General features: G+C 41.0%; 1 protein-coding gene across 5 annotated transcripts in view; it reads left to right on the plus strand.

Moving 5' to 3' along the window:
• The window catches only part of XPO6 (exportin 6), a 113,460-nt gene that overhangs the window by 27,810 nt on the left and 70,006 nt on the right, over positions 1-15,644 (plus strand). For all 5 annotated transcript variants that reach the window (XM_027834013.3, XM_037909962.2, XM_043523605.1 and 2 more), the window contains 3 exons: positions 5,469-5,559; positions 8,101-8,213; positions 12,153-12,350. In XM_027834013.3, the coding sequence (XP_027689814.2) occupies positions 5,469-5,559; positions 8,101-8,213; positions 12,153-12,350 (402 nt within the window). Of the gene's footprint in view, positions 1-5,468; positions 5,560-8,100; positions 8,214-12,152; positions 12,351-15,644 lie in introns of those variants that run through there.

Consider the following 15,644-nt stretch of genomic DNA (forward strand, 5'->3'; position numbering starts at 1 on the left):
TTGCTTCTGCAGTTAACTCAGTTGTCTTCACCTTCATTTTCCTGTTTGTTCATAATCTGGAAAAGAAAAAGAAGCTTTCTTGCTTTGTCAGGTCCCAAACAGTTTCTCAGTTTGGAATGAATTAGTCCAAAGGAAGAAAATATTCTCTGTACACTGCAGAAGAAGCTACTGCTGTTAAAAGTGAGATTATCACTTCAACAGTCTCTGAATCCAAGTGCTTAAGTGACTTCCACCAGTTCACTGGTGTGACTTTCTTTAAAACATCATCAGCAAACATATATTTCTTGAATGGTTCACCCTTAGCTCTGAAGTTTATTATAGTTGGCATTATGGAGGGATGATTGCTCGATGTCCATGTCGTAGCCAATTCCTCTTGTTCAGCACTTAAGGTTTGACCCTGGTACCGAGTATTGAGAATATTTGCAAGAAAATGAGTTGGAGATAGTGCTTGTCCCACTCTTTTTTTTTTTTTTTTTTTTTAAATGCTTGTAATTTAACTCTGTCATTGCATATTTCTCTTTAAGATCTCACTCAGTTCCTTCCAAATTTCAACAGCGTCAGAAATAAAACAGCTATTTCCCTGCATTTTGTTCAAGGCTACAGAAATAGGCTTCAGGGTACTCAGCATGTGTTCAACCTTTCTCTTAAGCCCCATGTTGAGAATTTTGGCTGTGACAGTGCCATCTATTTTTTGACGATTTTGTTCACAAACTGTCATCAGCTTAGGCCAGTTCTTGATCTAGTGCTCAAAACGGTCCACTACTGAGTTCCATCGCACGTCCTGTGGGAGAGTTAGCTTGGTTCCTCCCACTTTTTCAGAGCAGCTACTGCAAAGTGGTTGTTACGGAAGTATTTTGCAATTTCAACATTAGCCTTTGTTTCTGGAACACTGAAGTCTTTGGCTAGGAGGTACATCAAATGAGCACTGCAACCGTATGTTGTTAGCTTGGGACTCTCTTCTAAATAATTTCTTCTCATCTTGGATACGTTTGCAGCATTGTCTGTCACCAAGCTGCGTACTAGACATTTGATTTTATTTTTTCAGTTTTGTTTGTACTTGTAAGTATTCTGCTGTGTGTGCATTTCCTGATGTATCAGGTGTTTCTGTAAGGAAGACATCCCCTTCTGTTGTCACATAAGCACATACAACAGGATCATTCTGGACCTTGCTGCACCCATCAAGACTCAGATTAACAATTTTACCCTCTAGACCTTTTCCACACTGCTCAATTTCTCTTTCATACACTTGATCCAGCAATTTGCCTGCGACATGTGCTCTGTTGGGTGGACTGTATCCTGGTCTTAATGACTGATGAAAAAATTGCCTGGCTTCTGTCAACAAACTCTCCTTTCCATATGTTTGAAAACCCACACTTCATTAACATGGTTCAAGTACCTCTTTTTGTAATCTGCTGGTTCTTATCACAAACTTATCTATGGTTGTTTCTGGATGATGGATTTTTTTTTCTTTTTGCTACAGGTGATAGCCATATATATGTGACATACATGATGTGACGGAAACACTATCCTTGGCAGATAACTCTGAAACTATAGAAAATGATGGTGAACTTGAAGGTGGATAGCCTTCAGAATCCTGTATGTTGAAGATGGATTCTCCTAAACAAAATAAATCAATGCAGTTATTTAATTATTATTACCATACTGCTCATTTAGTATTACTCATTGCATTCACTGACACTCAGATCTACTTTAAAGGTGAAATTGTAAAAGGATGATCTGCCTATTTCAGCTATTTATTTTTTATCCCAACTGCATCTAAAATGATAGTACCATAGAGTAACAACTATATTTTTTGCTTAAACATGAGAATTCAAGAATGTTCCAGAAGGAAGACAGGCAGTCCTTAGGAAAGAAGTATGAAATAAAAAAGCTTACCAACCTGAAGATCCTGCATGTTCAGATATGTTCCTTTTATCATCTTCAACACAGCTTCCTCCTGAGAGGGAACACTTCTCATGATGTTTCGTTTGGGCAACCTTACATTTCTTTGTTGCACTATTTGCATTTTGCACGCATGCCTGTGTTACCCACAGGTAGAGGAACTTCATCAAAATATTCCCAAACTGGGTCTTTTTTTATGGCCTGTTGCCATTATAGGTTTTCCCTTCTAGTGAGAGAATGATATGGTAGATCTCAAATCAATGAAGGCTACACTCAGAAAGACCTCAAGCCTTCTGGAATATGCTGCTCAAACAGTTTCACTTTTGTTTCTACTGCCTGTCCCTCCCTTCTCACGTTTATCTCTAGACGACTTCTCCTTATCCAGATCTATTCCGCCCCCAACAATCTTCTATTCATTGAACTTTTTGAAACTTTTCACTTTTAGAGAGAGGTAAGGGATTGACTCTGTGTACATGAATTTGCAGAGGGACAATAGGGTTGAGGTCTGTTATTTCTCACCCCCCTCTCTCTCTCTCTTTATTTAAACACTTTTGCTGTTAAGAAGGATGTTATCTCTGGAGACACAAATCCACAGTTTGAGAACTGCAAAACTAAGCATCTCAGATGGTATTTTCTAGACTGAGCACTGGGTCCCATTGGGTAGATGAAAAGATTAACCTAAATCTATACAGAAGCCCCTGGAACCTCATAAGATTGGGGTCCCTATTGGAACTCATTTACAAAGGTTTTCTTAAACATTACATGAATATATTGTCTCATACTATAGAATTCTAATTTATAATCCCTATTCCATGATATCTTTGAGCTATAATGTATCTTAGTTTTAACTATCTTTAGATAGGTTTTTTCCTCAAAAATCATTTTATCAAAAAAATCCATTTTTTAAAAAATCATTGATTTTTTTTATCCATAGATTCATAGATACTAAGGTCAGAAGGGACCATTATGATCATCTAGTCTGACCTCCTGCACAACGCAGGCCACAGAATTTCACCCACCCCCTCCTGCAAAAAAACCTCTCGCCTATGTCTGAGCTATTGAAGTCCTCAAATCCTGGTTTAAAGACTTCAATGAGCAGAGAATCCTCCAGCAAGTGACCCGTGCGCCATGCTACAGAGGAAGGCGAAAAACCTCCTGGGCCTCTTCCAATCTGCCCTGGAGGAAAATTCCTTCCCGACCCCAAATATGGTGATCAGCTAAACCCTGAGCATATGGGCAAGATTCACCAGCCAGATACTACAGAAAATTCTTTCCTGCTTAACTCAGATCCCACCCCAGCTAACATCCCATCACAGGCCATTAGGTCTATTTACCATGAATATTTAATTATCAAAACCATGTTATCCCATCATACTATCTCCTCCATAAACTTATCAAGATTAATCTTAAAGCCAGATAGATCTTTTGCCCCCACTGCTTCCCTTAGAAGGCTATTCCAAAACTTCACTCAAACTCCACCCTGCTTTATGCATAAGTATTGCTGCTGTAACCTAGTGAGGGGAGACAGATGGAAAAAGTGGGGTAGCAGTTGGAAGGAACAACTTGAAGATTAAGTTTATTGTGCATGCAACTTTTTTGCAAAGAAGCAAATCTGTATGGATTTAGAAGAAAAATAATGGCCTGTGCAGTTGCTTAAAATGGAAATGTGATCTACAGCTTGATTGTGTTTAAGTTTTTAAATATCATTGTTCACCGTCAGGATGGCTTTCACAATCACAAGTGGCTTTTTCTATGGAGCATCCCATTTCTGAGCTACATGGAGGAAGGACAACAGGAAAATGTGTATTTTCTGTTTAGCAGCAGAATGCTAAGTCTTATTAGGTATCCATTATCAGTTGCTAGGAGAACAGTTGTATTTTTCTTAATTTCTTTTTAAATGATTGGTTCTCGTGTGAGTAAATCTAAATCCAACTTAATATGTGGGTGGGGTAGCTTAAAACTATCCTCTCCAACTTGATTCTGCAGTGGCGCTCTAGGGAAACTGAATGCCTGTGTGCAGCATGTGGAATTGGGCTTTTGCAGTAGAGAAATTCATACTGCTTCTATAGGTGGTGCAAACTGATCTTCTTCCAGAAGACTACCTGTAACAGTGCTAGTCTGCCTAAGACTTTGTCTACATTACATAGCTTTTAGCGACAGGGCCGTGTCACTAAGAGTCAGGCAATGTAAATGCTGTTTGTCTGCGCTTTTGTTGACCAAATACTTCCACTCCCTATGAGCAGGGTTTGTGGTGTTTACAGGAGTGTGCTCCTGCTGACAACGAGCCATTTACACTGTCACTTGGCCATGGCAAAACTTTTGTCTTTTGGGGGTGAGGGGCTTTTTTAAGCACCTGTGAACGACAAAAGTTTTGTCTTTCAATTAGCACTGTAGGCAAAGCCTTGGTTTATGTGTAATTTTTTTGTGCCTGGCATAGGATTGAACAGTAGATGCCTACCTGCGCAACTACCCTTTGTATAGTCCCGAGGAAGGTCTGGGCTTAAGTCTGTGCTCTTATTAGTGAAAGAGCAATGCGTTAGCTGAAAATATTGGAGAAATGATGAATGGCATGTCTCTTCCATAACAAAACCTTAGTGATAAAACTAAAGGATATCCATTATAAGAGTTAGACGAGAAGGGCAAGCACAGTGCCTCCATACTGGTTGGGTCAAGTATCGTCCGAACTCTGGCTCAACGCAATCGTTCCATCTCCAGACATTGTGAAACAAATGAATTAGTCCCATTTATTACAGGTGGCCTCGAGAGAAATAAAGCTCTAGCTACCTTGTAACTGCTCCATATTGAGCCAGTGTCTTTGAAGTCTTCTAAAAGCCAAGCTGCAGCTGATTGGTGCTGGCAGAAAAGGAAAAGAAATTAGGCAACTCATCCTCCCTGAATCAAATTATTAAGCATTTGTATAGCATTCCGTTGTCAAAGCTCTGTACGAACATTAATCCTTTAAATCCCCCTATTTCCCTATGCCAAGTGGAGTATGTCGGTGGCCCTTTTTTTTTACAGATGAGCAGACTGAAGCAAAGAGGAGGTAAACTGACCATGGCAACGCGTTGAGCCAGGGAATAGAGTTTAGGACTTTTAGCATCCAGTCTTATGTTCAATTTGCTGTTCCTTAATACCTCTGAATTTCTGAAGTATGTTAATCTGAAGCTGATGTTCATGTAAGAATTATTCTGATGGATGAACTAACATTTGTAAAGAGAACAAGTATCTGTAATTAGAAGGGAGGGGAACTTGCTTTATAAAGTATTGCTCTCATTAACAAGCTTGACTGAACAAATGAGACTTTAAAATAACCTCTGAGGCTTTTTACTCATCCTGGACATATTCTCTGTCAGTAGCTGTTGGCTCCTTTCTACAGTTTGTGGACTCCATATTAAATTTCACCCTGTAATATGCTGCTCTTTTGTTTGGTTTCTGAGACTGTTCATCCAGCATGCATTATATGGACCCCTTAGCACTTTGTCTTATAAGGAAGTAAACTTTACTTACAATTGAATGTAAATCAGAGGCACTTTCTGACCTACTTTTCCTTTAAATGTCATTGTCAGGCATCAGAAGAGGCCTCCCTGCGTGCTTTGGAGAGTCTAATGACAGAGTTTTTCCACAATTGCACAACCAATGAACGGAAACGTGAGATAGGTAAGTTCAGACAATCTTAAGGAGTGGTCCCTTTTAGTTCCCTCAACATTTTTTGGGTTAGATATGTAATCTCCAAGCAACAGCAGCAGAAAACTCCATAGTTCGGTTGTCTGCTGAAGGTGGAAATGGTGAGAAGGGAACTTGTTTCCCAGGCTGATGGAAACTTAGCTAGTTGTGAGGGTGGATACCAACTTCTCTGCCTATAAACTGCTGCACTTCATGAAGAGCCTGTGAAGGAGACTGCTGTGTGACAAGTGATAGAGCAAATCAAATGCATGACGCTTTTTCTGTACTATGAGGGGAATGAGAAAGATGTAGGAGAGCAGATCCAAAAGAGGAAGCATACATTACCCACACTGACACATTTGGGGTAGCTACTTGGTAGTGCAAAATGGCAGGTGGAAATATATTTGTGTTCCATACTGGTAGATCTGAGCAGATCCATGCTTATGAAGACCAGTAGCAATAACTTGCATAATATGGCAGCAGGATGGATGAATCAGGCCTGCAATACACTGAAAAATGAGGGGATTACACAGTCTTCTGGTTCCTTTCTGTGAGGACAGGCTATGGATTTATAACCTGAGACTTCAGTAACGTAGCCTGTATTCCCTTCAGGTTCACTATACTTGAAAATATATTCTCAGCATGTAAGCACGCTGTCTTCACCTGAAATTTCACCATCTGGCTAAAAAGGGCGGTGATGACTCCCCCACCCCCGCACATACCCAGTCATTGGAGGAAAGGAGATCGTTGGCAGACTCTTGGGTTTGATGTACTTGTAGAACACAAACCCATGCAGCTTTTCCCCAAGGCCAAACTTTTACAAAAAGAGAAATTGGATATGGTCATCCTAGAAACAGAATCTCTGAGCATTTGAGAGAAATTGTAAAAGATGGGGGATTATAATGCTCCACATCAGTGGTATATGCAGCTCTAAGAACAATTAGCATTAAAACAAAGAAAACTTTACTGCAGAATGTCAGTATGAGGGCAATACGTGGTCTACGTGGACACTTCAGTTTTGTGGCAAGCTCAGCTGTGAATCTATCCCGGGCTAGCCTGCCACAGACTGTCCGTGTAGGCTGTATGCATTAACAAATTCATCTAGTCCTCTTTGAAATGGGATTAGGTGAAAACTCCTTAAACTGTTAGTGCTTGTCAGCAGCGTCCACATGGACAGTCAGTCTGTGGCTGGCAAGTGCAAGATAGATTCATGCCCCAGCTTGCTGTAAACCGTTCCTGTAGACAAACCCTTAAATTCCGTTTTCAAGTGGACCAGTATCCCAGCTTTTGCAATTTGTTTCTTATTTGTTAGAGGCAGAGCTGGTAGCACTGGCTCTCGTTACGGTTTGTCTCACACTTCCCAATATAAGGTGCAGTTTTCAGTTGCTCAGAACTTCGCCAAACTTCAGCTATTAAGCTTGAAATTTTGCAAGCTGGGTGTCTGCCTCAGATTTTCTTTTTTGAAAATGTGAGCAAAAAACAGTTCAGCAATATCTGAAAACATGGCAAATACATTGGCTTGGGCATGTTTTTTAAGAAAGTTCAATAGAGATTTTAGCTTGGCAGCTAAATTCAGAAGATTCCTTCTGCATTGATTGGTCAACCCTGGGGCTGAGGAGGACTTTTCCTGCAACTGCTGCTCCTGGGTGCTGTGAGCTGCGAAGGTGCTGGGCACTGGAGTTGAGAGCAGGGAGACACTCACCTGTAGTCTTAGTGCTCCCCTACTCCTCTCTGCCCCTTCTCCCGACTTCCAGGCAGCATAGTGAAGGAGAAAGCTGTCTGACTACAATGCAGAGGGGACAAGGAGTCTGAGGTGGAGGAAAGGCTGGGAAGAGGGCTTGGGAATATACTGGAACTGGCTGGGCAAGGAAAGGAGACTGGAACAAGGAGTTGGTGGAAGTGGTGCTGGGGCAGGAGGACTTGGACAAGAAGCCAGAAGTGATGGAAAGGAACAGGCTGAAGAACACAGGTAGAAAAATCTGTGCCCCCCCCCAGAGCACATTCTTCTACAGAACCTGCAACTGAAACCAAGATTCCTGAATCCAAGTGTTGCTGACAGCAAAGGAATTATCTGTAAAGACCCCTGGCAAAGTAGATCCACTCCTTCTAGTGGCTGGTCCACATAAAGTATGACAACCTACTGCTGCTATCTCATCTTACTGTTATCCGTGTCTTATCTTAGGTGACAGAGATCTGTGCTGTGGATCTAAAGGTTCCATTAATTTCAAGCTAATCTAACCCAAGTCTGTTGTTACATTATGCTTTTGGGAATGTTAAAATCATACACAACAAATTCTGATACTATGCACCTAGTCATTTTGGTTGCATTAAAGGTTTTTAGGTAGCTTTTGTGGCTGTTTTTAAAGTAGCTCAGGTTGTCTGAGCATTATTAAACTGATAGTTGATAAATCAGATTTGAAAAATATCTGAAGTTCCATTCAGTTTTATGGCGCTATGGAAACAAATATTGTCTTGGGTCTGAAGACAGCTTATGAATATTAATGCACGTGTTTTGTTGATACTTGATTTTCCCAGAGGAGCTTCTGAATAACTTTGCCCAGCAGATAGGCGCCTGGAGATTCTGCCTCTATTTCCTGTCAAGCACAAGAAACGACTACGTAATGATGTACAGTTTGACAGTGTTTGAGGTGAGACATAAGAAAAAAGGGTAGACTTATCCAGAACATCATTATTGCCTAATTAGTGGATTCTTCTGCATTAACTCTTATTTGGTGTGATTTGTGTTTGAAATAGTTCATATTAACTAAGTTTTTTAAGATTAAAGTGGGAACCAACTGAAGTGCACTTGGCTTGCTTTTATAGTTCTCTTGCAAAGGGAATTTTTTAAAGTGCAGTTTGAGAGGAAATAAAATGGAATATGAATCCTTGCGTACAGATTGAGAAAGTTGCTTATTGCTGACTTCAGATAGTTAGGAATTGTCTAGAATTTAGGACATCATCTTAGATTTTGATATAATTCACAGAATTATGGATGGATCCTTCACAGAATAGATCCTTCATATCCTTTACAGATCAGAAATGCTAACTCGGTTATGTATAGCTAGATACCACAAACTAGTATAAAGGGTACGACAAAATTCCTTTTATTTTATGGGATCTAAGAGATCTGGTTGACAGCTCATTCTGCTTTGCCTATGAATTAGTCAAAGATGTAAAATCACTCTGCTGGAAGACCACATCCCACTTTTTACCTAGCTATGAAAGAGAACTAAGTGAAAGTTTAAAAACCCAAACACTGACTTGTGTGTAAATATCTGATAACTGTTCACAGAACACAATCAACTGATATATCAGTAAGCATGTGAAGTGTCTTGTTCTACCATATTATTCTGCATCCTTACTTTTAGGTCCTCTCTAAAATAGTGGTGCAAAGAACCTATTTATTGAATTGCAGTGTCATAGTCTTTACATACTTTACATTAGTTCACTTAAAGCAGTTTTGTCTTGCTCATCTGTGTCACATTCTTAGCTGTGTTGATTATTCGTGCTCTGAGTCTGATTCCAGGAAATGCAACAGGGGATGGTTGACACAGCTCAGAGTAAGGAAAACTGCTCCTCAGTAGGCAAAGGAGTAGTACCCCACCGGCTTCTACTGACATCATTGTGGACAAACCACTTAGGGCAGCCATACCATAAACTTTTACTATGATTGAAAAGAAACTCCCTTACAACTCTTGCTGCAGGTGTACTTTAAGTTTTTGGCAGGGGAAAAAGAGTGCTAAGAAAATGAAGCACACCAGGAGTGCATTCAAAGTTTTCCCTCAAAGCAGCTACCCCAATAAATAAGAAAACTATTCTGGTGATGTCAGATGTGTAGCAATTCCAAATGTTTCCAAAAGGTATAAGGACACAGATAAGACATACTAAAGAGATCAAACAAAAAATAATTGAGCAGTGGGGCTGAAAGCTGCACGCTAACTTGCAACTGTCACTTTATGGGATGAACCTTTGCTCCATGGCAATTGTGAGCCTTGTGATGGAGGAGGAAATCTGGAGCTAAGAGGACATGTACAAAAGTTATAGGCCATTGGGATAAAGCAGACTGGGCCATGCCCAAAACGGGGCTTAGTGCTGACCAACTGCCGTCAGTGGCTGATCTCTCTTAGGTTCTTATACACCTCTCATTACCATAGTATAGTGAGCACTTCACGATATTTAATGTATTTATCCTCACAATTCCACGGTGAAGTAGGGAAGTGCTATTGTGCCTTTTTTACAGAGCCAGAGCCTGAGCAACTTGCTTCCTGCATGAAGTCTGTGGTAGAACAGAGGATTGAATCAGAGTCTCCCATGTCCCAGTCCACCACCCTAACCACTGGCACATCCTTCGTTTTAGGAGAAGTGACTAAGACAAAAATAGGGGGACCATACTATTGTCTAAAGAGGAATTTTATGGAGCTACATATTCCAGTAATTTGAATTATTTTCATGGGTTTGGCAACCTAGCTTGATTCCTGCCCCTTTCTGCCTTACTGAAAAATGTAACTCTGAAAAATAATTGTGTCCAGAGCCTAGTAGAACAAAGAAATCACTGTCCAGTGCATAAACTCTAAGGAAATAAACTCCAGGGTAGAGATTCAGATCTTTCTATTTAGAACCTGGAATTTCTAAATTAATTCCAGCTATCTTAGTCCTGTTTGATCAGTTATATGGGAACAGTGAACTTATCAGCAAAAGCAGGACAGTAAACCCAAAACTTATTCTAGGAGGTTTATGGGGGCTGATATTTTCTGAAAGAGGTGGAAAAATGACAGAGTTTTAATGAAATTCTTCCTCTCCCCCCACCCCTCCCGCCTGTGCCCACTCATCTCTTCTTTCAAATGGAGGCTGCTAGTTGATCTTCTGGGAAAGGGGAACTTGTTACCAAAGACATTGGGCAGGTAGAGGAAGTTACCACTTTAAAATCTCATTTACATGGGTGAAATTTCATGTATACACAGTACACTTCTGGAATTACTCTTAATACGGATTTTTTGTGAGGGTCCTCAGTGTTGTGGGTTTTGTCAGTGCCCTGTATTCTTCCTATAAGCAATTCCTTTGTCCTGTTAACCTGTAGCTCTGGACATTGGCTCCCTACCATAAAATTTTGACCTCTTTGGGAGACTTCATGGTGGCTTCAAGTCTAAATTGCATTGAAGCCTGAATACTGTGAATTGGCTTTGTCATGCCATGAGTAAAGCTTCCCAGCTTTTATAATGATCCTCCTGACTGTATAAGCTATTTGTCTTTAATTTATGCCTGCCGTGTGCTTGAAACTGGGTAGAGCTATTGCCTCAGAAGCAGGCTTCCTGAATCTATTATCCTCAAACATCTACTTAACAGGCTCAGCTACTAATAGCCACTAATGTTCTAGAGCTTCTAAATGGGGTTTCAGTATTGCAGGAAAAATAGTTCACAGCTCTGCCTTCTTATGGATTTTTGCCATTAAGTGAGTTAAAATTCCTGTATTTTCCGCTGAATGCATCTGATGAAGTGAATTGTAGCCCACGAAAGCTTATGCTCAAATAAATTTGTTCGTCTCTAAGGTGCCACAAGTACTCCTTTTCTTTTTACTAAAGTTAGCACTCTTCCATTAAAGGCCTATTGACTTGGACTTTCTAGATTTAAAAGCTTCAGAAGGCCCACACTTCATCCAAAGCAGAACTTGGTTCTCATTCTGCCTTGAAGGAGCTATGATGATTCTCTATTTACTATGATGTTTCCCTTCTTAAAAGAGGAAACCTAGCTGTCCTAGGATTAAGAGGGCACTGAGACTTTATATGCAAAAATCAGGCCTGCTCCAGCCTGAATTGTTTATACTGAGACTCGCCAACCAGTGACTGTTTTACAGATTCTTAAAAACACTGATTCATTCAAGCCATGCTTGTAGAAAAAATGATACTAGAATAATGGAAATTGCCTATATTTTTCAGGATAGAAAATTGTTAGTGTACTGTGATGTGAAGCAGCATATGAAAAGGGAAGAACTCCATAAATTTGACATTTGGTCTTTGAGCTTCTCTTAAAATCAACTTGTCTACCTTTAGAGTTCCCTATGTTCTATTTAACACATAATGCTGCTTACATTCAAAGTACTTTACAAATGTTAAGCAGTACATCCTCCAGTTTTGTAAGGGATCTATCCCGCTAACTCCTACCTCAGTTTCTTTATCTGTAGATGTGCCCAGGGCCACACAGAATCACTTTCAAGGTCCAGATTAAGTTCTTGTGCTCTAGATTCTAATTACTTTGACCATTCTATCATATCTGTTGCAACACTTATCAATAGTTATCTGGTTTTGGCAGTAAATTAAAGTAGCAATACTTGCAACTGCGTCACTTTACTGATTAAGGGTAGTTTTTCACCCATGCACTAGTTGAGGATAACAAACTTGTTGTAAAACTCTGCAAATGAAATGTATTGAAACACTAAATTTTTCCCAAAGCTACTTGCCTGATAGCAAATATCTGCTCCTACATCTGGCTCTCCAGACATCGTGTCTAACCACTGATTGTAATGTTGCACTAAAACCAGTTCTCTTTGTGCCTTTTAAGATCTGCTAAATCAGGATGTGCCTCTCTTTCAGAACCTGATCAATAAGATGTGGCTTGGGGTCCCATCTCAAGATAAAATGGAGATACGCAGCTGCCTTCCCAAACTCCTACTAGCTCACCACAAAACTCTACCTTATTTTATCAGGAACAAGCTCTGCAAAGTCATTGTGGACATTGGCCGACAAGACTGGCCTATGTTCTACCATGACTTCTTCACAAACATCTTACAGGTAAGGATGTCTTTGGGAAACTGTGATGAAATCAGGAAATCTTTGGTGCCACTTCATGGAACACTTTTGTCTAAATTAAAGGCGACCTTTATTGGGAAGACAGAGTGGTCGAGTAAAACCTTTAAGTATCTTATGAATTTATTCATCATTTTTCTTTTGGAGAAAGCTGAAGAGGAAGTAAAATTGCTTTTCATTTCCACCTCCCTTACTTTGACAAATAGTTAGCCATTAGTCTCCTGCATAAATTCCTAGATTCCAAGACCAGAAGGGACCATCATGACCATCTAGTCTGACATCCTGTATAATGCATGCCATAGAACTTTCCTAAAGTAATTCCTTTTATAAAAACATCCAATCCTGATTTTAAAATTGTCAGTGATGGAGAATCCACCACAACCTTTGGTAAATTATTCCAATGGTTAACTATGCTCACCGTGAAAAATGTATGCCTTATTTCCAGTCTGAATTTGTCTAGCTTCAACTTCCAGCCATTGGATCATGTTCAACCTTTCTCTTCTAGATTAAAGAGCCTATTTTTAAATATTTGTTTCCCATGTAGGTACTTATAGACCGGGGTGGGCAGACTTTTTGGCCCGAGGGCCACATCGGGTTTGCAAAACCGTATGGAGGGCCGGGTAGGGAAGGCTGTGCCTCCCCAAATAGCCTGGCCCCCGCCCCCCCCATCCGCCCCTCCCACTTCCCGCCTCCTGACTGCCCCCCTCAGGATCCCCGACCCATCCAAACCGCCCTGCTCCTTGTCCCCTGACTGCCCCCTCCTGGGACCTCTGCCCCAACCACCCCCTGGGACCCCACCCCCTATCCAAGCCCCACTTCTCACTGTCCCTTGACACCGCTCCTCCAGAACCTCAGCCTCATCCAACCTCCCCCTGCTCCCCAACCTCCCCTTGTCCCCCTAACTGCCCTCCAGGACCCCACCTCCTATCCAATCCCCCCTGTTCTCTGTCCCCTGATGCCCCAATCCCTATCCACACCCCTGCCAGCCCCTCCCTCCCCCCGGGACTCCCACTCCCTATCCAACCGCTCCTTGTCCCCTGACTGCCCCCCGGGACGCCCTGCCCCTTATCCACCCCCACCCCCTTGCTATGCTGCTCAGAGCAGCAGGAGCTCGCAGCTCTGCCACCTAGCCGGAGCCAGCCATGCCACCCACGCTGCCCGGGCCAGAGTGCTGGCGGCATGGCGTGCTGAGGCTGCGGGGAGGGGGGACAACAGGGGACGGGACAGGGGCTAGCCTCCCCAGCTGGGAGCTCAGGGGCCAGGCAGGACAGTCCTGCGTGCTGGATGTGGCCAGCGGACCGTAGTTTGCCCACCTCTGTTATAGATGGTGATTAAGTTACCCCTTAACCTTCTCTTTGTTAAATGAGCTCCTGAGTCTACTCTGTCACTATCAGGCAGGTTTTCTAATACTTTGATCATTCCCATGGCTCTTCTTTTAACCCTCTCCAATTTATCAACATCCTTCTTGAATTGTGGACAGCAGAACTGGACATAATTCCAGAAGCAGTCACACAAGTGCTAAATAGAGGTAAAATAACCTCTCTACACCTACTCGAGATTCCCTTGTTTATGCATCCCAGGATCACATTAGCGCTCTTAGCCACTGTGTCACATTGGGTCCTCATGTTCCACATAAAACTACAAAAAACTAGAATACAATGTAATTCAGTGCATCCCTCTTGACTTTTGGCAACAACTCCTGTTGCCATATTGATTGTGTTAGGAAAATAAGGAGAGGGATTTGGTAGCCTAGAGTGGCTGATTCTGAGTAACACTAAGGTCCCTTTACATCCACTTTTAGGCCCCTTTCCATTGATAGAATGATGTCAAGGAGCCTTAGTGTAAATGTGAAATTCAGGCCTATATAAGAACATAGTAACGGCCATACTGGGTCAGACCAATGATTCATCTAGCCCAGTGTCCTGTCTTCTGACCGTGGCCAATGTCATGTGTTTCAGAGTGAATGAACAGAACAGTTAATCAAGTGATCCATCCCCTGTTGCCCATTCCCAGCTTCTTGCAAACAGAGGCTAGGGATACTTCAAAGCATAGTTTTGCATCCCTGCCCATCCTGGCTAATAGTGGTGCCTGTACTCAATAAGCTTCAGTTAGTGAAGGAGCTTTAAGAATTATCTTTGTTTCAGAACCTTTAATCATCTTTGGTGCACTTTAATCTAGATTAATCTTGTAGGTATTCTGAAAATGTTGAGTAACCATTGTAAATTAACTGTTTAAATGTAGTTTTTTCAAGATTTACTTTGGGTAAGGCTAATAGAACTGAGAGGATAGTGAGAATTTTTATCAATGCTCTAGAGATTTCTGAATATTTTCATTTGACCGTGTTTGAAACTTGCTTGCATTTTGTGGGGGTTTTCACAAACCGAACTGGTTCACAAAGTAAATTATAGGACTGTAGCTCATATTAGTTAAAAACTAAATCTAAGCTGATTTTGAGGAAGCAGTCATTTCATAAAGTCTTGTTCATCCAGTCAGTGAACAGGAACTATGTGAATTAAGTGATGATCACAGCTGAAATACAGAATAGTTGGAGCCAGCAATGCACAGGGTGAAATTTGCGAGCAGTTTTGTGTATCTGCAAGTAGCAAACAAATACGTAAATCTGGATGCTTCACAAATATGAAAGGTCTGAATTTAGCTGTTACAGATTGTTCACCTAATAGCTAAAGAAAAGCTTAAATCATTCAGTTTCTACAAGGATCTCCATCGTCTTTATCACTGAATTATAGTTGGCCCTCCAAAACTAATAGAGTAGGTTGCTAGTAGATACACTTATCACTGTAGAATCTAAGCATCTGCTGTAATAGACAGAGTTGCTGCTTTGAACGTGGCTGGTGTTTTAAGACTTTGTCAGCCCATGTGGGAAGGCGGGATAATTGTAAGAATGTCATAGTTTAGATTATACCAACACTTTTTTAGTCACAATTCAACAATTTTCAAGCAACTTTATAGTCAGTTTCCCTGGCATGTGTTAAGTCTAAATGTATTAAATAACTTTGGGGGTCATTTTTGTTTTTAAATTAACCCTTGTCATATTTACGAAAAATACAAACCTAAGTATAAACATGTACTCTTTCAGTGATTATAATTGAGGCTTGATAAAATACTTTGTCAATAAGTAACAATACTGTAATGGGATTAGTTACACTAGATCATATATGAGATTTCTGGAGTGTTGTGTACACACAAACTTGCACAGGCTTAATTAAGCCAGTGCAAAGCCTCTGTGTGGTCACTCTTAAACGTAGGGTATGTCTACAC

This window comes from Chelonia mydas, chromosome 10, assembly GCF_015237465.2.
Source record: "Chelonia mydas isolate rCheMyd1 chromosome 10, rCheMyd1.pri.v2, whole genome shotgun sequence".
NCBI classification, from domain to species: Eukaryota; Metazoa; Chordata; order Testudines; family Cheloniidae; genus Chelonia; species Chelonia mydas.